At 34.2% G+C, this 23,932-nt stretch overlaps 1 protein-coding gene across 1 annotated transcript in view; it reads left to right on the top strand.

Annotated features, from left to right (window-relative positions):
- LOC122719919 (mediator of RNA polymerase II transcription subunit 12-like) overlaps positions 1–23,932 on the top strand; it is a 420,913-nt gene that overhangs the window by 380,808 nt on the left and 16,173 nt on the right. Inside the window, exons 5-9 of the mRNA XM_043946182.1 lie at positions 3,317–3,526; positions 4,669–4,929; positions 17,337–17,453; positions 17,743–17,856; positions 17,978–18,121. Coding sequence (XP_043802117.1) covers positions 3,317–3,526; positions 4,669–4,929; positions 17,337–17,453; positions 17,743–17,856; positions 17,978–18,121 — 846 coding nt within the window. The remainder of the gene's footprint in view (positions 1–3,316; positions 3,527–4,668; positions 4,930–17,336; positions 17,454–17,742; positions 17,857–17,977; positions 18,122–23,932) is intronic.

Below are 23,932 nucleotides of genomic sequence, written 5' to 3'. Positions count from 1 at the left end.
TTTTTTCCCCCGATTAAACGCGCCTCTCAATTGTCAACCCTCGAAAAAAACAAGGGTTCTCCTTGGTTAGCAGTGTATGATATTCGTGCATTGATCAGAGAAAGAAGAAGGTACGAGGTGTAATTGTTAAAGGTAGGATGAATAAAGGAGATTGTGGAGATGGAGGAATTAATTGAATTAATGTATGTTCATAGGGAGATTAAATTGATCGTGCGGTAACCTTGATGAAATTTTAATAAGTAGGCTACAGATTAAGTAAAGATTTATTTCATTTCGAAGAATTTAAAGTCTTCGATGTACTCTCATTGAAATCGTAATTTATCTTAAAACTCGATTAAATCTTATTAAAATTAAGAAACCTTTGAATATATAATTCTGAAGATGGTTCCTCTTTAAAATTCCTTTTGATAATTCATGTAAAGCGAAAGATAATTATTAATCCTTTATCACCTTCGTTTTTGTTGTCTATTCCAATCTGACAGACACAATTTCTGAAGAAAGAGTGACGATTCCAGGAAAAAATATGGATTACAATTAAAATAAACGCTATAGATTGAATCTTCGCATTCTCGATTGAGAATAAAGAATAAAGAATAATCTTCTTCTATTTTCGTAGTTTCTCCCGTTTGCCATTTCGATCAACTACGCAATTATCCAAACGAGAATCGGTAAAAAAAAAACTTTGCAAGATCTCACTTCCATGGCTCCCAGGCTCATTTGCATTCGACGAATCGACGATCTAAAACTTCAGCGAAGGCGCAAATTTCGAAAACGGCAATAGCAAGTTTTTCTTCCAAACCAGACTCCTCCCTTTCTTCCCCTCCCTCGTCCCCCATTCCGATGGCAAGTTTACGAGCGGAGGAATTCCGCCCCGTCAATACTGTATTAGCCCACGATAAGTTTAAGCCATTTGAATCCCGGGCCAGGGTTACCTAGCCGACCGTCGCAACTTTAATGGCTCGCAGATTTACACGGGTAGAAACTTTGTTACAGGGCCGAGTGAAAAGCTCGAGGCATTCGACTCTGTCTCCGACCGAAACGAATTTCTGATTTCGCACACGTACCAACTTGCAAGAGTTTCTCTCCCGTTATTCTAATCTGTTAAAGCATTGAGAGCGTTAAAATAGCTTCACGGAAACATATTTTATTTTCGTTTACGTCGAACTTGATAATTTTACTCGAAAGAGCTTTTATAAAAATGTGAAAAACAAAAAAATGACGAATACGTATAGGGATAAGAAAGTCGATAAGAAGTTTAAATTATCGCATGTAGTAAAATACGTGAATGCATATATTATAATAAGATTTTCAAAATTAACAAAATTGCAATATGAACGTCGATCGACGAATTCTTACTCTTTCGAAGTAAAGCGATGAAATTTGGTCTTTATTGGTTCAATAAAATTCACGATAAGCGCCGCAACAGAAATGAAAAATCCATTGAAAAGAATTATTATAAAAAAAATAGAAAAAAGAAAGAAATTCTAAAAATTGCCAGATTGATTTTCGAGAATTGGAATTCGAATTGGAATTTCACTCGTTATTACATTTCTATTTCATATCGAATATCGCAAAGTGAGATGTATTTATGCGATCTATAAACTTGTAAAATATGGATTCGAATACGTTTCTGCTACGTTAAAGTTCGCGAGCCTGTAAAATTTCAACGATTATTATATCGGCGCTTAGCGGCCGATAACGAGTGGCACGAAATCAGTTTCATGGATCCCTCTCTGTGATTCAAACGAATTTAAATCCCATCCCATCCGTTAAATATCGGTTTAACGACATTATCGACCGACTGCCGTATTTCCTGTGCAATCAGATCCGGCTTTATGCATCAGCATATTTAATCGCGCGACGACGACGACGTTACGTTAATTAATATGTTTGCTGATAACGTATTAATCTGTCGTTAAATATCGGCCGGCCAAGAATTAACGTGTGATACAAATTGTCGTTTGATAATTTGTAACTCGTTCATCAAACGTGTTACTTTGTTAATTGTTAAAGAAAGGCAAACTGTGATATATATATTTCTCTAATTGATTCAATTATCAATTGAATTAGGAAGTAAAAAGAAAATTTTTTTATCAAATTATTGAATATCTTCTTGTAAGAATTATTTTTTCTTTCAAGTATTTCGTCGTATTATTGGTTTTTATTTACTTTAAACAAAGAAAAAGTTAAAATGTTGTATGTCTGGCGTCCAGAGGATTAATCTTTCACAACATTCGAGTTTGGCAGGAATCCCGAAAGAACTTTAAATCTGCTGATCACGTGAAAGTTTTGCAACGTCACCTCGCTCTAATCGGCTGATTCTCGTTAATCTTCGATTCTTTTATTTACTTTGGAAAAAATATATCGAATCCTTTGTTAAATCTGTTGAATCTGTTTGCGAGATTAAAATATCGATATATGCATTCGTTATCAAATTTCGTTTTCTATTAATCCAACAATATTGATCATATTGACACAGCTATTTTATAAAATATTTTAATAAAAATTCACTTTCGAAGTAAATAAACGATTCGAAATTACTGAGTGAAAAACAAGAATTCTTTGACGATATTTTTTTTGACATAGTAATTGTATGATACATTTCTTTCAAAATTACAGAAACGCGGTTTCTGGATCATTTTTCTTTTATGAATATAAACTTGGTCAAACTAGTTCGAAACTGCAAGAAGATCAGACTTTTATAAAACCAATAAATATATAAAAATATATTTAAGTTCTAAAAATACATCAATTCGAATAGCTCTTACTTTGATTACTTTGATTAAATATTTTCATTCTCGTATAATTTATCATGAAATTACATTTTTTAATTCAAATCCAAAAATTTCTAACACCAGTCACGATTACTTATAACCCCTCTTTAAGATTGTTATCTCCTTTAAATAATTTTAATATCCTCCCAATTTACAATTTTCACTTCAAAACGAATTAAAATCGCACAACTCCCACCCTGTTATTCACCTATAAAAAACAAATCCCCATCCAATATTTCTCACAAACTTTACTTACCACTTTTTCACCTTTAACCTACTTCTCTTAACCACCTTTCACACCTTTAACTCTACTTTCTCTTATTCATTTGAAAACAATTACACGATCACATCCACTACGTATCTCGAACTTCCACTACTTATCGATCACAACTTTCCAATCCCTTCTCCTTTTACCTCGCGATTACGTTCGACATTGCAAACCATTCACCTTTCTTCCTTCTCGCAACCGAGATAAATCCACGAACATATCCCCTTTAATGAATAATCATGAACAATTAACCAGACCGGTGTTTCGTTTCCAGGCCTTGGTATATCGGGACGGGAATCTGGTGTCGGGCTCGTTGGAAGCCCTGGTGCAGCATATGGTGCCCACCGAGGAATATTATCCCGATCGAGCTTACCTCTTCGCCTTTTTGCTGAGCGCCAGGCTCTTCATCAAGCCGCACGAGCTTCTGGGCGAGGTCTGCGCCCTCTGCGAGCATCAGCAAAACCTGAATGGAGAGGGTGGCAAGGTGAGGCCACACGAATCCTCCTCCTCCACCCTCCTCCTCCTCCCCCACAAAAGCCCAACGAGAGCCTTCCGGGCGTGCACTTTACGGCCACCGCGTGCATTATCGTTTCATCGTCTCGAGGCAGGCTCGACCCCCTTTTCGCATTCACCCCCTCGGAGAATCAGCCTGGCACGCCCGCTCTCGTTCCGCGTTGTAATAATGAGCACGCGTATTCAGGCCAGAAATGTCTCCCTGGCAAATGAATTTCCACCTCCACGATTTTTCCTTTCCCGATTTGTTGTTTCTTTATCTGGCAATATCCTCTTTGATTTTATGTGTATATATATATTTTTTTTTCGTTTCTTTTCTCCTTTGATTTTTGTTGGGGGTTGGAATGTCTGATAATTGGAATTCGTAACGCGTTTCTCTACTTTCTGTTCTCCTGTTTTTCTCAAGTTTCTTTCTCTGTTTTTCCATGTAGTTCTTCGGACACTTTTGTAATTGCGATTTTAATTTATTTCATTTGATTAATATAACGTTTTATACATACATGCAGGATTATGTTTTCGAAATTCTGATTCATTTCTGAAAAATTTTTTTTTATAGCTATTCCTTTGTAGTCTCTAATGAATCCTATTCTTTCCATTTTTCACTTCTTTAAAGAGTTAAGTTTTAGAAAATTTTGATTATAAAGAAAAGATTCCATCACTTATACCATATTTCCCTTCGAAACCTTAAATTAATCCTATTCTTTAATCTTCCAGGAAAATTTTAAAAAATCTCAAACGATTCGTGTAGCAAAAATTTCCTCGCTCCTTTCATCCTCCCCCCTTGGTTAAACCTTCGAGAAATCCAATTACCAAAAATTCTCAAACATTCATTTCGTTCAAATTCTCTTCTCTTCCTTTTCAATCCCTCAAAAGTTTCGAAAAATTCCAAAGGATACGTTTCACAAAACTTATATCATCCACTATTAGACCCTTCGAAATACCAAAAATTCTCAAGTATCCATTTTATTCTCCCTCTCTCTCTCTCTCTCTTTCTCTCTTTCTCTTCCTCTCTGCTTCCAATCCCCTCTCGTCTAAAATTTGTTTCTTCTCGCGTAGAAAATAATAAAAAATGAAAGAAAAAAGGATGCACAGATTTGGAAACTGTGTTTCCAGGAACGTCTGCAACGTTTCGTGCCGCGACTGGTACAACTGCTCGCCGAATGGACGGAAACATTCCCGTACGACTTCCGGGACGAGAGGGTGATGAGCCACGTCAGGTCCATCACGCAGAAGGTCGCTGCGGTCGACGCTGCGGCCAGGCAGGAAGTTTCGGCATTGCTGCAAAACTTGCTCCTCAGACTGACGGCCCTCGAGAGGTACGAGGAGGGTCTGGCCAGGCTGGCGACCGAGGCAACGACGGAGCAACTCGCCCAGGTTCGTATAATAAATATGTAGGATAATGGATCGAGTTGAATAACGTTGCGCCAGTTTGGAATTGAAATATGGACGGATTTATTTTGATAATTTTAATTACAGGTTATAGAATTATCGAGTATGTTGCGACAATTCTCTCTCGTATCGTTGATTATTTTGTTGGTAATATCGGGTGTTCTTTTTGAGATAAATAAAGCAATAATGGAACGATTAGTGGATATGTCTTCTCTCGAGAGATCACAAATCTTTCGTCACTATTTGAATTTCTTCGTTCTTGGAATGTTAAGTTTTAAGTTTTGATATAGAATTTCAAAGATGGAATTAGAAGATCGTGGGATTTATTATTTAACATAGTAATTAATATCGAGTTAATTCGATATATTCGATTTGACTCTAAGATTCTAGGAGATTTGACGATTTATTTTGAGGATGAGAAATTTAATTTAAGATTGAAAAGTTTTGAAAAAGTTCCGGTTTGATCGTAACTTTGATAAGGAAGTTCTAATTCGGGATGAAGGAAACGAAGAAAGTTAATGTAATTTTTTAATCAAAAATCACTTGTTATAAATAGATAGGGAGATGAGGGATGAATAGTTGAAATTAGTTCAAGAAATTGAAAACTACTAGAAAACTTCTTTCTTAAAAAGAAGAAAACGTAAATAATCTACATTTTATAATTTATTTTATCAATAGAAATTTCTATAGCGTAATATATCTATTGAACTATTGGACTACGCTAAATTCATATCCAGATATTTATACAAGATCCAATTATCTAAATCATGAATTCGATTATTTAACCATCGAGAGTTTGTGGTATAATGAACCGATAATATTCTGTCTATTCGGTACACGCTCGACCCGCCTTCTGTTCGTTTCGTGTACCAATTCCATTCTCGGTAACACAAGGTCCTTGTTTCCGTTTAAATGGCTCGCCCATGTCCTTTGTGTTTATATCGATACGAACGCACTTCTGCCATTTGCATCGCAGGCAACACACATCTGTTACGGTTTACCCAATCGTGTGCAAATGTTTGCATAAGGCGTTTCCCACAAACAATCCGGGCCATCCTCTCGAAATTCCGGTTAAACCTTGAATTTATAAAATATAAAATTATATTATATCATATATATTACGTATACACTACTTTAACTTCGAAATTAAATACGAAAAACTAAAACGAATATCGATTGATAATGATATAGAAATTTTTTGCGCGATGTATCTCCTAACTTTGGCTATCTTCAAGAAAGTTTCCTCGAAATTCAATCATCGAGAATTCATTGAGAAGAATCGTCAAAATTTCAAAAATTTTACAATTCCAAAAAGGAGTGCACAAGCTCAAAGTGAAATTTTTACGACTCTCCGCAACGGGGAAAAAAAAAAAAAAAAAAGCACCGTATTTTCTCCACCGAGAAATACTACTAAAAATAGCTTCCTTTCTCGGAAGCTATCGACCGATTCTCCGTCGAACTCGATTTTCCAGGCCACGGTTCCTCCCCCTCCTCCCTCGACACGCGTTTTCAATATTTTCCCCGGCACCGATAACGTCCCCGAGGGATCCGCGGTGATTTCACCCCATGCATCATCCCTGTTTATACCCGTGTTACACCCGCTAATGCACGCGTTCTCTCGCCCTCTTGCACGCGCGCGCGGTCCCGTAAACGTGTACACAGGCGTAGCAAGCGTCGTATCCGCGCGCACTTTGCGCAGTTAGGCTAACAGGGTTACGTACTTCCCCTCCCCATCCCGACACTGGAGACAGTAACTATTCCGTTTAATTTGATTACGCTACGCCTATCTGCCACCGTGTGCAACACCTACTAATAGCTAATTTGCAACTGCATTAGTTGGTTAAATATGGCCGAGTATCGTGGTGCTACGTGGTGGCTAATCAGGGTGGAATTGCGCAGGTGGAAGGGCGCAGACCGCCGCGTGCCTCATCGATGATGATCGCGCGGTACGAGAAATTACGCGCGTCCAACACCGATTGTTTCGTTGCGCGAGTGCAGCTTCCGTTCCGGAAACAGGGGGTTTCCGGGGATACATGAACCGACGTCGAATTCCTGGTTACTCCGCGTACGTACGTTCCATGTATCAGGGGATACGTCTCAATTCTCGATTAATGAGATTTGTTTGATATTGGTGATTTGTTTCCTTGTTGGGACAGGATATGTTTTAATAAGTTCGAGGTAAATGTATTACATCGATTCGTGAAATGTTATATGAAGTATTTTTAGGTTGGGGATACGCGAGAGATAAAAGATTAATTTTTATTTAATGGATGGGGATTTTAATTTTTTAGGATAAGATATATTGGTGTAATTGATATAATTGATTTGATTTTTCCAGAGACGAGAATTCAGTTTGGTTTCTATATCAATTTGAATCGATCAATCGCATATTGGTGATTAAAATTTATTCGGTCGTTTATTCAGAAATTTGATAAATTTCGAAAGTATTTTTTTATCGATATATAAATCTCTCGATTAAATTTCTTCTTGGTATTAAGTCGTATTCGTCGAGTCGATTGCTAAGTAACTGATTCGATAACGGTAAATTATCGTTCCCTTCGTAATATCGACAATCTTTCATCAACTACGTGGCATTAAGCGCATAACTTATTACGGACAAATGAATATAGTGGCGTTCTTTATGATCAAAGGAAGATAAATTTCCTGCGGCATAATAAATAACATCCTCATCTAAACGCGGATGAAATTGCCCCATTGCCCATCAAAGTTTCCGGAAATTGTTAAAAGATGCATCTTTAACCAACAACTTTAATGCTCCTTCCAAATAACCATCCCCCTCCCGTAACCCTGTTCCCTCTTTCATTCCATGGAAGTATTATTATTATGGATATTTCCAAGCGGACACGTTTATTTTATATGTATTGAAAAATTAATGTGAATGCAATTTTCTAGAAGAAAAATGAATATTACATGGAATGAATCTTTTATCTTTTGCATTTCGTAAAAAATATGAAAATGTGTACAATCGTGAAATGCATAATAGATAAATATTAAAGTTCAGATATATTCAGATAATAACACGGAATAATTTAGAATCTTTATTAAAAAAAATTTCGTTCTCTATTCACGCATGATTTTCAAATTTTCTTTTATATTAAATGAAAAGAATCTTAGACGTATCAAATTTCACATTTCTTTTTTTTTTTTTATTATTATTAAACCTTTATACTCTTATGATTCTTTTCATCTGAAATTCCATAAAATCTTTACACATGGAATCTATTCTTATATATTTTTTTTTAATTTTCTTCTAAAATTTCATTCTTATAATTCGCAAAATTAAAGTATTATATTCCTTCATCTTTTATTCCTTCTCATAGATCGCTATACACTGTATATTTGCATAACCCGATATCTTCGAAAGTTTATATTTATATAGAATTGCATCGAAAATACGAGAAGTCGTAGGAGTGCAATAAAAATATAGAGAGAAGAGAAGAGAGGAGAGGAAAAAGAAGAAAAAAAAAAAAGAAATAAATAAGGAAACGGCAGGGGTCGAACTCTTAGAAAGCTCAGGCTTATTAAAGTGGAAGTTTGCCGCGCTTTTTGAACTCGTCCTCGCGACGACAGCTTCGCTTCAACTTTCTCAAGAAACGAGCCGTAACTCGCGAAACCAATAATACGCCCTTAATCTCTTTTTCATCCGGCCGTGGTGCTTCGTCGTTTTTCTTCTCTTCCTTCTTCTTCTTCTTCTTCTTCTTCTTCTTCTTCTTCTTCTTCTTTTTCTTCTTCTTCTTCTTCTTCTTCTTCATCTTCTTCTTTTTTCTTCTTCCTCTTTCTCTGCAACTCGTCGTACTCACCGTTGTCAGAAAAGTTTCGAACGTGGAAGCTGGTGGATCGCGAACGCGATTTCATGCCTCCACTTTCTCAGCTTTTCGATATGAATCGCTCTTTGTGTCAATATCGACCGAGTATTTGACTCTCGAGTAACAGTTGCTGGATTTTGTCGCTTATTCCAATCATTTTTTTTTTTTTAAATCGATGATCGAAGACGTTCAATCATAGAATAATTTAATAACTGATAACTGAGAAATTGAATATTGAAATAAAGAAAAATTAAAGAAGATTGGTCACTTTGAGTTCAATAATTATAAAATCTTTTCTCAATGAGAGATTTTTTCTGGAAAATTCTTTCTTTCAAAAATTAGCAGAAAATGTTTGACAGTGTAATATATAATAAATTTTGCATACAAAGTATGTAGAGCATATATTAATAAAATTGTGTTTGGTCGTTGAATACTTTCTATCGGTATTTAACGAGTAGTATCGTGACGGGAATTATCTTGTTGGACGACTGGGAAGGCGATCGTGATGTAAGTTAATAATCTAGAAGGAATTTAGGAGGTATTTAGAAGGTATTTAGGAGGAATTCATGTGGAATTTATGAGATCTTTCATGTCGTAGAGATTTCTTATGCTCGCTACATTGCTGGAACATGATCATGGCTTGTCCCTATAATTGTTTATGAGACAATTTAATAACTTGCAAACTAATATATTGAATTTTTGAAAGATATTGGCGATGGCAAGTGTACAACTTTCTCTTTAACTTAATAGAATGATAAATGTTCGAGAATAAAATCTTTATTTTTTCCAAAGTGAAATCTTTCTCGTTGATTAGATTTCTTTTTTCCTTAAAAAAGAAGCTAATCAAATAATTAATGAGCATCTCCATCGAAAATTTATGTTATTCTCCTTCCACTTAATATGAATGTATAAAAAAAAAAATCCACTTAATGGAAGCGAAGAGCGCAATGATTTTACAGATAAGCCTGAGATTAAGAGATCTTGCGAAACTGGAATGGAACGTTGGTGTTTCCCGTGCAAATATTTATAATGAATGTAATATCTAGGAGCAATTTTAACCACGTGGTTGAGGAAATTAATTTACATACAAGGTTCTGCACATCTCTCCCTTAAAAGTAACAAGAATTTAATATTGCCCAGGCAGAGCTGCACCTTCTATTTCGTTATTTAGTGGAAGGAAATTTTAAGAGGATTATAAGGGAGGTAGGTAAGGATAAGGGGGAAGAGGAATATTAACAGAAGTGAAGAAGTTTTAGGTCCTATCTTTAATACGATGTAAGATAAGAGGAAAAGTAGTATCGAGTTTTCTTTAATCTATTCAAGTTAAATATTTTAACCTCTTGCATAATCAGCATCTTGGAAAAAGTATTTTATCGTTCTCTCGAAGAATATGTTATACCTTGGTCTCGATATTCTCCATTTGCTTTACTTCGAAAATAAATAATTTTCAACTTTCTTTCTAAAATTTCTGTTTAAAATTAACAAAAAAAAAATTATTACTTTGGATTTTTATTTAATGTAAGATATATTTTTATACATCATATGTCAAATTACGTATTCCAATTACGTATTCCAAATTAATCATTTTCATATGTATTTTAGAAACAAGAAAATCCAAAGGTATATGTTTAATTATTTTTTTTTTTCGAGGAGAGAATGTTTCGTCCAAACATCATCAGGCTTCAGCAATCAAATTACTTTTTCGCGTTTAAACAGTTACTCGCTGGAAAAATTCAGCTCTGTGCTTCGATATTTAAAAAAAGAAAAATCGCGACTTACGATTCCATACGACACAGATTTTATAACCTTCTCTCTGTATAGAATGATTTTTATCGGTTCGAAACATTCGATTTCTTCAATAATTTATATTTTTCATCTTGTTTCAAAGGAAAATAAAAAATGGAAAGAGAATAAAAAAAATTAAGATTTATACGAAAGAATATCAAGCTCAATTCGAAAATATGTTTGAGTTTTTTCAGGGAAGAAATTTTCATTTCAGCGAATAATTTTTAGCTCTTGGAAATGAAGAATAAATAAATGATAATAGAACGTGATCAAAGTGAAGATTTAAATTTTAAATAGAATAAAATAAGAGTTGTAATTATTTTAAATTAAAATTAATAATAAAAAATTTAATTTATGTAATATAAAAAGGAATATAAAGGGGGGGGAATAAAAAAAATTGATAATGAATATATTTGTTATTCCTCTTTGTGTTAACGAGATAGTGGACAATCCGTTTTTAATGAAAGCAATACTTTATAGCTTCTGTTTATAAACTAAACTGCACGTGAACAGAACGAAATTAAAAAAAAGAAAAAATAGATACGATATTCGTATACGAAAATTTTCGTAGATTATGAAAAGTAAAAAATGATTAAAACTTTCGCTTTTCTCTTTTCATTTTTTTTTTTTTTTTTAAATTCGTATTCGTTTGTTTCATAAAATTTACAATTCTCTCTTGATAGCGGAATCTAAAAATTTTCACAACTATACACATTTTGTATAGAAAACATTATACATTTTCCATATTTCGCGATTTGTATAACTTTTCCATTTCTCAAATCTTGGATACATAAATCTGTCGAAAAGTTTTATAAACTCAAACTCTATATTCATAAATTTACAGAAATTCTCGTGCGTTACTTTCCGTATCGTATTTCTACACGAATTTTTTTTTTTTTTTTTTTAACAAGAAAGATTTTTTTTAAAACTTTATGAAGAAATATTTTTTTCCAACCGAACAAAAATATCCCATGCTTTCAAATTCGTACGAGTTAGTTTTAACGTTAGTTTTTTAGATGACGCAAGAAATATTCTCTGGTAACATGTTATTGCGAGTTCTTGATGACTTATAAAAAAAAAAGAAAACATTAATCTTTTATTAATGTTTGATTTAAAATTAAAATAAAAAAGATCAAATAACTACAATTTTTTCGCATTAACTTCTATTAGAGGGATAAAGTATTATAGTAGAGATATATCTCAATAAATTTTATTATTACCTCAGTATATCTTGTTCTCATATTCGCCATACTATAATTCAGAGAGTATTTTTTAATAACAAAAAAATTCAATGTAAAATATCAATATTGATTCTTTATAACACCTATATACAATTTAAAAATCATTAAAGAATTCCATTCTTTGTAAAAGAAGAAAATATCGATAATTAATAGAACAAAGATTGAAAAAACTGAAATGTTATTTTCTTCATCAAATCTTCCAAACAATGGAACGTTAATATTCCTTCAAGTGAATAAAATACCATTTCTTCCAAGGAATTATTAACAAGAACGTTACATCTTTGCGCGTAGGACAAGTGGAAACTGGTAAAACAACCGGAAAATTCCGTCTTTCTGCTTTTCGCGTAGGGGACAAAGCTTTTAATTACGTTTTCTTCCGCGTAATGAGGGAGTGGAGGGTTGGCGGAGGCAAGGGACAAACACAAAGGCCTTCGAAACGCAGTTTCTCTCTTGCTATCGGGTTGTATTTAAATGCGCGTGTTAACGTTGTTATCGTAGATAACGGGATTTTAATTGATAACGATAATACGCGTTAAAATCCGTATTAACTCCGTTACAACCCCTTGAATACTCGAATACCGTATTTAATGGCTGCTTTTAAATGATCGAACCGTGTCATTACTCGTTTTGTATAATTGTGCGCCGATCGATTATTATTATTATTATTATTATTTTTATTATTAATTATAAATATACTTAATCTGAATTTCGTATTGTGAATGTAATAATCATAATTTGAATAATTTGGTATAGTTGGTTTTATGAAGTTCATAAAGTTTATAGTTATAATTCGATAAGAGAATTATAATATAAGAGAAAGAATTATAATATAAGAAGAATTATAATATATAATATATAAGAATTATAATATAAGAAGAAAGAATTATAATATAAGAGAATTATTTTTAATAATTGTATTTTTTTTTTTTGCAATTAAAATCTTACTCTTTACTTGTCCAAAAGATTATTAAATTGTTACTCGTAATTTGAACTGTTATAACTTCGTAAAAGAATATTGTCTGTCTAAATTCGTTTTAAAATATAAGTAGAATTTTTTCAAAAAATCTTTTATATGTATCAAGAGAGAGAATGGAGAATCGAGGATGATTTTTTTCTTAATTTAAACCGATTAAATTAGTCAACTCTGCGCTTAAAATTTCCAATGTTCCAAATATAAAATTGTTAATCAACTTCAATTCACTGATACTTCAAGAAACGAGAATTGGATGAAATTGTAGCACTGATATTAATTTGAAATACGTAGCCGTTTCAAAGCCGTTATTAATTATCAGATATAAGAAACTATGGCAATATCCAGGGATGTGTTGTATTTGGTTGCATATCTCGATTCTCTGGAGGATTGCGCAATGTCTTCCTCGATGTTTCTTTGAACATAACAAACATTATCGCTGGCCAAACTCGAGCAATTTCAAACTTGAGGAAATTTTGCTTGTTTATAGGTAGAATAGTAATTATGGGATTATGTTCTATTCCTTGGTGAGAAGATTTTATTATTAGACTTTGCGCGTACATCTGTTAATATTCTTTAAAAAAAAAACCTTGAGAGAAAGAAATAATCGAATAAATACGATAGCCATACATATGGCTAAGTATGGCTAAGTTTGTATTATTTCTTAAAATTAAATTATCTTGTGCATTTAATCTCGAAATTTTTCTAATTCTTCGAAATTTTTGTTTTTTTATCGTTAAATTTGTTATTTAAAAATTTGTTTTATTAAAATTTCTTCTACTTTTAAGGTATAAAATAAATATTTGAAAAATACATAATTTCTATCGTAATTAGAATATATTGACAAAAAATTTTTAATTCTATCTTTATTATTTTTTAACTTTGTGCTTTTACGAGGATATGATGCATCGCTACGAATAAATTTCATTTATATGGACGCTAAAAGCTTTCAATTTCTTTAAAAATTTTTGCAACCCCGTATAACGAGAAACCGCGAAGCGTATCGTTTTTAATTTCGCCATCTAGCATCACTGCTAATTTCAACGGAAACTTACTATCTCGTCGTTAATATTTCTTTACATGTTGTTTTTCTTCATTGCAGTTTTTCTTCCTTAATTCGAACCAACTAAATTTTCTTACTTTATGAATTTCTTCATTCTATTTCGTCCATCTTCGAAAACAGAAATTATTTATTCGATTCTGATACTCTATCTTGATAAAAAATTAACATTCCATACTTCCTATTATATATATATATATATATATATATCTTTCAAAATATATTTGCTGACATGACTGCTGTTATCTATCAATTTGTTATCAATCAAAAACGTTCGCCATATTTTCCTAAACTATCAAAACTGTAATTCTGTATAAAAATAAAAAAAAAAAAAATGAAAATGCATATTTATGAACTTAAAATAACTATTTATCAACCCAATTTCCATTCTATTTTCATCGGAAGCGTTATCAATCCCTCAACGCATAATAATCGCCAATTGTTTGCAAGGCGCGAAGATTCACGCGTCGTTGGTCTCGTCCTTTTATCGGAAAGGAAATTGAGGGGAGAATTTTCGCATAAATCAAAACGTTTGCCGCGGGCAGTTAGGAACGAATGCTGTCAGCCTCGTTTCCTCCCTGTCATATCGGCCAACCCCCGCTCGCTTCATAATTCGATCGACGATCTAATTCGAAGAAACGGAGGCCATCGTTTCGCCCCATAATCGAATCACTTCACGGTTCGCTGATCCCGTTCAAACTCGATGGTCTTTCCTCTTGAGTCGCGTCGAGAGAAAAGGGTATGACGTGTTTCATCAACGCGTGAAAGGAATGGGTGATTCTTCAAATTCTATCTATTATCACGATTAAAAGTACTTAAAGATTGATCGAAAGATTATTCTTGCATACGTATATGATATTTATTGCTTATAATAAATTTAATAATTTGATAATCGATAGGATATATGGATAGGATAGAGATATGGATCTTAATATAATAATTGATCTTTTATGTGTTATTTTTTTATGTCGATCATTATATAGATGTTATTGATTACATAAAAAGAATTCTGTCAATCAATAATGAAAGAAAAGTATAAAATATAAAAAAATGTTAAAGTTGAAGAATGTTCTTTAAGTTATCTGTGATATTCTCTTCTCTTCGATTTTTATCTTATCAGATCTCTCTTCAGAACTCTTCGAGCGGAAGAACCTTTGAAAATGATGAAGAGGTCATTGGAACAGTAAATGAACTTATTACAACAAGAGAACAATTCTGTGGAAATGGTGTAGGTATAGAATTGAGATTATAAAATTTGTTGGAAAAATTATATAGAATAAAAAAAATAGAATAAAAAAAATTATATATAGAATAAAAAATAAATTAGGGTAAAGAGAGGATGAAATATTGAAAAATATTGAAAATTCGCTGGTAAGAGAATCGAAATTATTATGAAAATTATTATTAGGACGACGTGAAAGGAACACAGTCGAAGAATGTTCATTTTGCAATTACTTGATTGTTATCACGGACTGCAATTGCTAGCAATTTCCATATATTTCGTTGAAACGTGAATAACAGTCGGCTAATTATAGTAGCACGAGCAATTACTTTTACGCAATCCGACCGCGTTAATCGTCATTTTTAACTACTGTAATTCCCTAATGCGTTCGCTGAAAAATTGTCAAAATTTCATGAAAGAATAATTTCTATTTCATTTACACGATGAATATCATAATAATTTAATTACAATCGCGGTTTTAAATAAAATAACGTATGAAAAATAATTTTTAAACTTTTACGTTTTATTCGTTATTACTTTATTTACAACAAATTATTTATTTCTTCTAATTTTAATATAAAAATTAATTCAAATTCGTACACATTTACCCAAACATTTACGCTATTATTTGTAACAAAAATTCTTTTTATTAAATCCCAAAATCCCAAAAGAAAGAAAGAAAGAAAAAATTACCATTTACCAATATATTTCTATTATGAATCCTTGACATGTTAAAAAAAAAAAAATCCAATTTTCCATCGATTTTCATCGTTTAACCGCGCAATCATCATCGAAACATGGGCTAAGGGGGCGCGAAATTCAATCAAGAAGGAAAACAAACGAAATAGGGGAGTCCCAATGAAAGGATGAATAATAGACGAGACGACGAAATCGAGTCGTTTTTCGAGCAGTGATATGGATCAGTGTTTGCGGATCGCTATTTCGAAGTTGAACGAGAGAGAATACAAATTTTGGAGGTGGATATATATGAATGATCGAACACGTTCGATTCGAAATTGAAACATCCGCGGGACTTATTCTAAAATCATCGTTGCGATGACGAACATAAATAATTATAAATGATTTCGAACGTGGAATGGAAATAGAAAAAATATGATGCTCGATGTTTTTCTCGTTTAACTTCTCCCATTTCGATGAGTTCAACCAGCAATCAACCATCGTAATTTATTTCGATTGATCCAAGATGACTCTTTGATCAAAATTTTGATTAATTTTTAGATTAGCAATTTGAGGAACTATCTTAAAATCACGTTAAATAATTCAATTTATATTTCGATATATATTTGTTAAATAATTGTTACACATATAAACTATTTCTTAATTATAACGAATATTAAAAATTTCTACATCTAACAAAATAGAAACGGTTCCACCAAAATTTCCTCCCTTTGCTATCTTCCCTTACAATATAAAACTCGTAAGCAATAAAACGAATTTACAACGGATGTACAACGTTATATCCCCGACACAAACGACCCTAAATCCACGGAATAATATCCAACCCGGCGACGTAAAGCATTTAACAATCTACGATCTAAAAATTATCCCCAATAATATCCAACGCAACGACTCCGCAAAAGACGATAACCCCTCCGCTCTTTCCCGTAATATCATCCGACCTCTAACTCCGAATCATTACTCCGACTATCGTTTCGAGAAACTTAAATTAATACACCCTCCATAAACCCTCCATATCCCCTCTGCTGTTAAACATCAAATCCGCGCACAACAGTCCAATATAAACTTGGTGGTCGATCGCTCGGCGTCCGACACGAGGATCAGAGTGATCAGAAACAGCATCGAAACCTTTCCCTCTTCCCTCCCCCGAATCGTTGACGGAGACATAACCCTTTGAAACGACACCGTCCAACTCACGGCTCGCCCCTACGACGGATCTTTATCGAGGAGAGGGAGAGGGGGTGGCCGAGAGCGTCGCGACGTCGGTCGGCCGGAAACCACTTGGAAACCGCGTCCTCCACGAAGATAAGAACTCGGGGGTTGAATTTGGCCGGGCAGCAGGCGACAGCGGGAAAATTGGAAAGGAAAGGAGGAAGGGGCGCGTGTGTGGCTTCCGCCCGTTTCCGCTTTTTGTCTTCCATCGTGAATTCCATCCAGCGAATCGGGCCACACCCTCCTCCCTTTCATCGCTCGCTTTCATACTCCCACCCCATTGAAAGGTGGTAGCGCGCCACTTGCGCGATTTCATTGGCGGCCGCGATCTCTTCGACACTTGGAGCGGAATGGAACTGTCAACCGTGTTTTTCAGGTGGACATCACCGAGCTGTGCCCATCGGCCACGGTCCTCGCCCAGCAATTGACCCACGTGGAACTCGAGAGGCTCTCGTACATCGGCCCCGAAGAATTCGTCCAAGCTTTCGCCAAGGTTTGTATTTTGTGTGTGTGTATGTGTGTGTGTGTGTGTGTGTCTGCTTTTTTATTCCTGTCACGTACTCACGATGATTGTGTATTCTTCGCTTTTTTCTTTTCTGGGCTTCGAAGATGTTGATAAATTTTGTCTACAGATTCGATAAGGCGAACGTGAAATAAGTTTGCTTTATTTTAATATTGAAGTTTTCTTGCTTTTCTGATCTTTTCTGATGAAATTCGAATGAGAATTTTCAAAAATTTTATAATCCAATGATGGATTTAATGTGAATTTATTCAACAAATAGGAATCCCCTCATCTGGAAACATCGTTTAAGGATATGAAGAAAACGCGCAATCTCGAATCGTACATCCAATGGTTTAACAGACTGAGCTATTTCGTCGCAACTGAAGTATGCAAGGTAAGTAAGTTGAATACGCGGGTTCAATAATTATTTATAAGTATTCATTGATGAATATTGATACAAGAAAAGCAATTAAAAAAAAAGGGGGGGGAAAGAATTATCGTTTCTTGGTTTTCAGCATCCAAAAAAGAAACAACGAGTCCGGGTGATTGAATATTGGATCGAAACAGCCCGTGAGTGTTTCAACATCGGCAATTTCAACTCCCTGATGGCGATCATCGCTGGTTTGAACATATCACCGATATCTCGTCTGAAGAAAACGGTAAGTCGCATGTTATAAGTTATAATTTAAATATAAAACAACAAGTTTAAACTCCTTCGAACATTAAATTATCTGATAAAATTATTCTTTTTTCTTCCAAAATTTTTTCTTCTAAACAAACACTTTACAATATCATACACCTTCTTAAATTTCTTATACACTGTGATGAAATAAGTTCAATTTCCACGAAATCTACGAAGCTACGTTAACCTTACAGCAATACAACATGCTACAACTTTTCTAAAAATGTACAATAAATAAGAAAATAAATTTTACAATCTCCTCGGGATCCATAATTAGGCTCGAGCACAAACTTTCAAAATAACATAAAAATCTACGATTCTACGATTTACGTAAAAAAAATGAAAACAAATCAAGAGAAAACAATCAATCAGGCGTCGATAAAATCGATCGACGAAGAAAAACCGATCTACGATGCTTGAATTAAAAGACACCAGAGAGAGAAAATGATGGACGATGGCTGAGGACATTTTTATGATGAATCTGTTTCGTCTGAATTCGTCGACTACGACTAGGTCCAGTCGCAAAACACGTAACACGTCGAATTGCTTCTCGCCCACTTCTAGGGGATCGTACATTGCAATCAGGGATGTGTAATCCTCGTAAATCGAGCATGGCGCCGCGATGACCGGCGTTAACCATGACGAATCGCCGTGAATCGAGTTTCCGTTGAAACGAGATCCGAAAACGGAGAACGTATTCGAGCGGGGGAATTTTTTCGGAGGCGGTGAAAAAAAAAAGAAACGAGATGGATGGCGGATCGCGCCGCTCTAATTGAATTTTTGCGTCACTGTTTCGCGCCTTGTTCGATTGAAACGTACACCGGACATCGGGTTAATTAGAAAGCGTGCTCGGATTCAGTACTGCATATTGCGATTTTTAATTGGGATTTGTCTCTTCATTCCATATCGCGTTTTTCTAAAAATTCTTGGATTTTAATTGGGAACGAAGCTCTGTGAAGGAAGGGGAAATATTTAATTTTGTACTCGGAATGTATTTTTTTTTTATTTCTTTTATATTTAGAATATATATTTTGAGAACTAACTTTGAAATAATTTGATCGTGTTTATCGATTTATCGTTGTTGTATATCGTAAATTTGGCAATTTAAAATTTTGTGTGTCATTTATTTGAGAAATTCTATTAGGTATGTATGGAAGAATGTAAATAGAATATAATGAAGAAGATGAGTATGATTTAATCTAGCATATTTAAAAATGCACATTCAATTCTGGGATTAATTAGTTTATTTTGTACGATGTATTTCACTTCGTCCATATTTGAAACTTGGTACTATATTTTCTAGCTTTGAAAAAGAATTAAATCAAAAACCTAAATGAAAGACTAAATGTAAAAAGAATTTTTTATGAAATGCTAAAACTTCATTTTGAAATTTTATATACATACGTACATTCTCTCGCAAAAATTTCACAAAAAAAAAAGCTCTTCTTATTCAAACGAAATGCCAAAAAAAGAACTTCCAACACGAAGTAAAAATCTTTAATGCGTATATTATCCACATTGAAATACGAATGTTTCGTATTATTATATCGTGATTTATTTTAATAAAAATATCCTTTTTATTTGTCGTACGAAGAGAGTTTCAAGAGTTCAAATACAATCGAACTACAATCGATTCCAAATTAATGCAACGAGATTCGAAATCGGTGGAAAATCGTCTGAAATTTTCACCGTGGAACAAAAACAACGCCACGTAAAACGCTACGCTGGAAAAAGAAGGGGAAAAATTGTTCGTTTCAATCGAAAAGACGAAACGAAATTCGACAAAGAACGAAAAAGTCCAAGAAAAAAAGAAAATCGAGTGTAACGCGAATTTAATCCAAAGCATAGAAAAAACAGGAACATCCGCATTTCGATCCTTCGGATAATACCGGCGAAATAATCGAATCGCGCTTTGCGCGTAACAATTGCGACAAAAGGAAGAATAAAGATGAAGATAAAAAGAAGAAGATGGAAGAGAAAAGTGGGAAGAAAGTGGAGAAGAAATACATATCGCGCGACTTCCTGTCAATCTTTCACGATATTACTTCCTGAAGGAAGGAAGACGACTTCTTTCGTCCGCCATTTTCCTTTTTTCGCAATGAAATCCTAGAAATGAAAAGACGTAAGAAAATATAATAGACTCCTCGATTGTTCCAATGTGTATTTATCGATTATTTGAAAATTCTTTGGCTCGAAATATAATATTAGCAATTGATCGAAAAGTCATTTATTTCGTAATTTTGATCAGTTTTATGAGTTTCGTAGTTATACAGTTTTACCGTGAACGTATAATGAGATATAGATATAAAAATTGATTACGAAAAATATTGAAATGGAATTGGATTAAAGTTTGCTCGTAGTATTAGTATCTAATACAACTATCGAATTTCAGAAATTCTCGGAAGAGACCCCGGTCATCGCAATTGTAGAAGAATTAGAGAGGATATAAAAGTAGAAATCTTTTTTCCAAATACGGGACAATGTTCGAAGTCCGTGTTTCCTTAAAATCGGATTAAAACGAAAAGAATTATTGGATAAGCAATAAATTCCAATACGAGAACTATTCTGAAATAGTTGTTCCGAATTTTCTAAAAATAACCGTATTTCCTCGATACAATTTTTTTTTTTTCATGCCATCGACGAACAAACAACGATCCCAATAATATTTACGAGAAGATAGGAGAAGATAGGCATCGATACCTAGAAGCTTCCAGAAGAATTATCCGAAAAATAAACGGCGTGTTTCGACTTTTTAAACAATCCATCCATGTGTACCGTGCATTTATAGAACCGTGGATTCGCCATAAATGGAGTTCCAATCTTCTGGAGGAACGAAATAACAACGGAAGAAGGTTAAAAATAACGGACACGAGCTCGTAACAAAGGTATTAATGGAGATTTCGACGATATTGTATGGCTCGATCCGATTTAAATGGAAATATTCTCGTCGGCGATCAAGCCGCAATTTCATCGTGGATTGTATTAAACGGTTGCATGAATCGTGCGTGAAAATGGAATGACCATTATGATAAATAAAATTAAGTTCCTCTTCCCCCCTCTTCCCCCTGCCCCTCTCTTTTTTAAATTTGCAAACGAATCTCGCGTCGTCTAGTTTCATAAAAATGTTCATAAATATTTCGTTTCACGGGTCTGTTTGCAATAAAAAGGTCGGGACGAATATATCCTCGCAAATGAATATACGCGAGAGTGTGACGTAATTAACATGTCAAGTTATGATTATCTGACAGAGCATGTATTTTCGTGGCTTTTAAAGTATAAAAAAAAAAAAAAAGAAGGTGTTGGAATAAAGAAACATTCGAAAAGGACAAGAGATAACATTAAATATCCAAAGATTGAAATTATTATAAAATTGTAAAATGGTTTTAACTTTTATTAAGGAATGTTAGAATTGCTTTTAGCAATTTTATGTAGAATTAATGTAAATCTTAATAATTTTAACATTTGACATTTTTGGATACGTGGATAACATTTTAATTTTTCAAAGAACGTAATTTTAAAAATTCTATTTTTGAATATTTGTTATAAAGTGGGTCAGAGATACGTTGCAATTTAAATTTAAAATTATGAGATTAAAATATAAATATAAATTTCTTTGCCACGGAATAATAACTTTGTGGATATGAGAGAATGATAAAAAGTGAGCAATTACGTTTGATGTAAACTGGAAAACAATTAAATTTGACATAAAGTAGAGGTCTCGGTTGGTAGATTTATTAAGGCAACCGTAACATTCGTTCCAAAGAATTTTTAAAAAAAAAAATAATTGAAAAATACTTTATATGTGTCGGCAAGTGAAAAAATTTTCTTTATTCTTTTATACATATATGTACGCATGTATATATAATAATTCTATGTAGTACAATTTTTTTTTCTTTGTCAACAAATTTTATCCATTTATCCATCTCTATTTAAAAACTCTTCGTGAAAAGATTTCTCGCGGAACGAAAGAACTCTCTGACAATAAAATAAAAAAAAACCAACCATTCCAAGATAATGGATAAAAAAAACATTGAAAAAGAAAAGATAGGGAAAAACACATTAGTTAATTTTATTTCTCGAAAGGATCAAACGACAAATTCTGACGGATCGTGGACCGCGTATGACTTTATCGCGGAGACAAATTGCAAGGCGGAACGAGAAAACCATTAAATCATTTTTTCTTTTTTTTTTTTTTTCTTTTTCTCGTTTTTAATTACGAGACCGGTCTGCTCCGCGGACACATCCCTCCGGCTCTATTCGACGTGGTTTGCTATTCGGAGTTCATTTGGTTCGGCCAGCTGATTTATACAGGGCCATCCTTAAAATAATTGCTGCAACTATCAGCGGCCAGCCAGCGTGGCCTCGCTTCGTAATTTTCGTTAATGAAAATTTAACGCTTCTGCTCGCTCACGCTCGCGCGTTGTTTTCCCTCCCCCTTCCCTCCCCCTCCACCCCTTGAAAATCGATGCGCATTTGGGAAAACGTTTCGTTGGATTTTTCACGAATCGATCGATCATTTGTTTGCCGTTGTTTGCTCTCGAAGGCTAATTAAAAAAAAATAAATTAATTAATTAATTACGATTATCATTAATCTACTGTGTATATACTGTCGTTTAAATGGTATTATTGGAAAATGGAATATGATGATCTGATAAATTACTATTTTCTGAAAAATTTTTAATTTTGACGCCAAAATGTATGACTTGGAAGAAAAATTTCACTGTAGTATTAAATAATGAGAATTAAATTTGGATAATTTCGTTAAGTAAAGAATTCAACGATCCTTCGAATGTCTCATCCTTCACTCGTCTCCATCTTCCTCCATAAAGAAAAAAAAATATTCCAAATACATCCGTGATCAGTTGTAGAATCCGCAATCTTCCCTAAAACCTTCCCTATCTCCATCCCATCCAATCCCCCCGAACGGGGATCCGGCAAATTCAAAAATCGATCCCTCTAAGAAGAAGAATCTATCCCTTCGAGCCAAAACTCGTCAACAACCCCCCTTGCTATCATCTTCATTCACCTCCTCCAAGAGGATATTCCCCTTGCTCGCTCCGCGCAACTTCCAAGTTCCACGAGTTTCCCTCGAAAAGTCAGCGCGGAAAACTCGAGCATCCACCCCTCCCCCTCCACGCCTACGATTGGAAACTCGTTCCACCGATACGTCGGAAGACGAACGATACCAGCCCCGGCTTAATTTACCGCGGAGATAATCTGCGGGTGACGTCTCCGCCGCGTTGAAAAGGAAGGGACGCTTCTAAGTTCTCTTCTCGACATCAAAAAGCTAATTACGTTCGGTCGTCGCGAGGAATAACCGACCCCTGTCGCGACCATTATCGCGGGGGAGGCGAGCAAGTTTCGGGGTTTGGGCTCGAAAAATCTTTGGGTGAGAGGAGGAGGAATCCTGAAAAAGAAAATTTAAAATTATTCGCGCTTGGGGTGGAGCGAGGGGGTGACTTTGATGGAGGAGGGAAGGGGAAGGGGATTCGATTAACCTTTGCTTCGAAAGGGTGGAAAGTTTGTTGATGGGGGATGGAGAAGGTGAATAGGGGATGAATGTGAATCGGGATTTGTATTTTGGTGTTTGGTTAATTCGGAGGGCCAATTCGAAGGGTGTTAAGGTGAAATATATCGTTTCGAGGTTTCGAGTGGTTTAGAGATAAGGGGTTGGGTTTCGCTTCTCCGTTCAAGAAAATTTATGAAGATTTGTGGTTATATTATATGCGGTATATGTTTGGTTATTTATTGACTTTTCTGTAACGTAATACATAATTATGAGTCGTTA

Source organism: Apis laboriosa, unplaced genomic scaffold (genome assembly GCF_014066325.1).
Source record: "Apis laboriosa isolate Shangri-la unplaced genomic scaffold, ASM1406632v1 scaffold9_cov152, whole genome shotgun sequence".
In the NCBI taxonomy this organism is placed as follows: domain Eukaryota; kingdom Metazoa; phylum Arthropoda; class Insecta; order Hymenoptera; family Apidae; genus Apis; species Apis laboriosa.
Note: the sequence above shows the minus strand (reverse complement) of the source record. Positions and strands in the feature narration are given on the sequence as shown.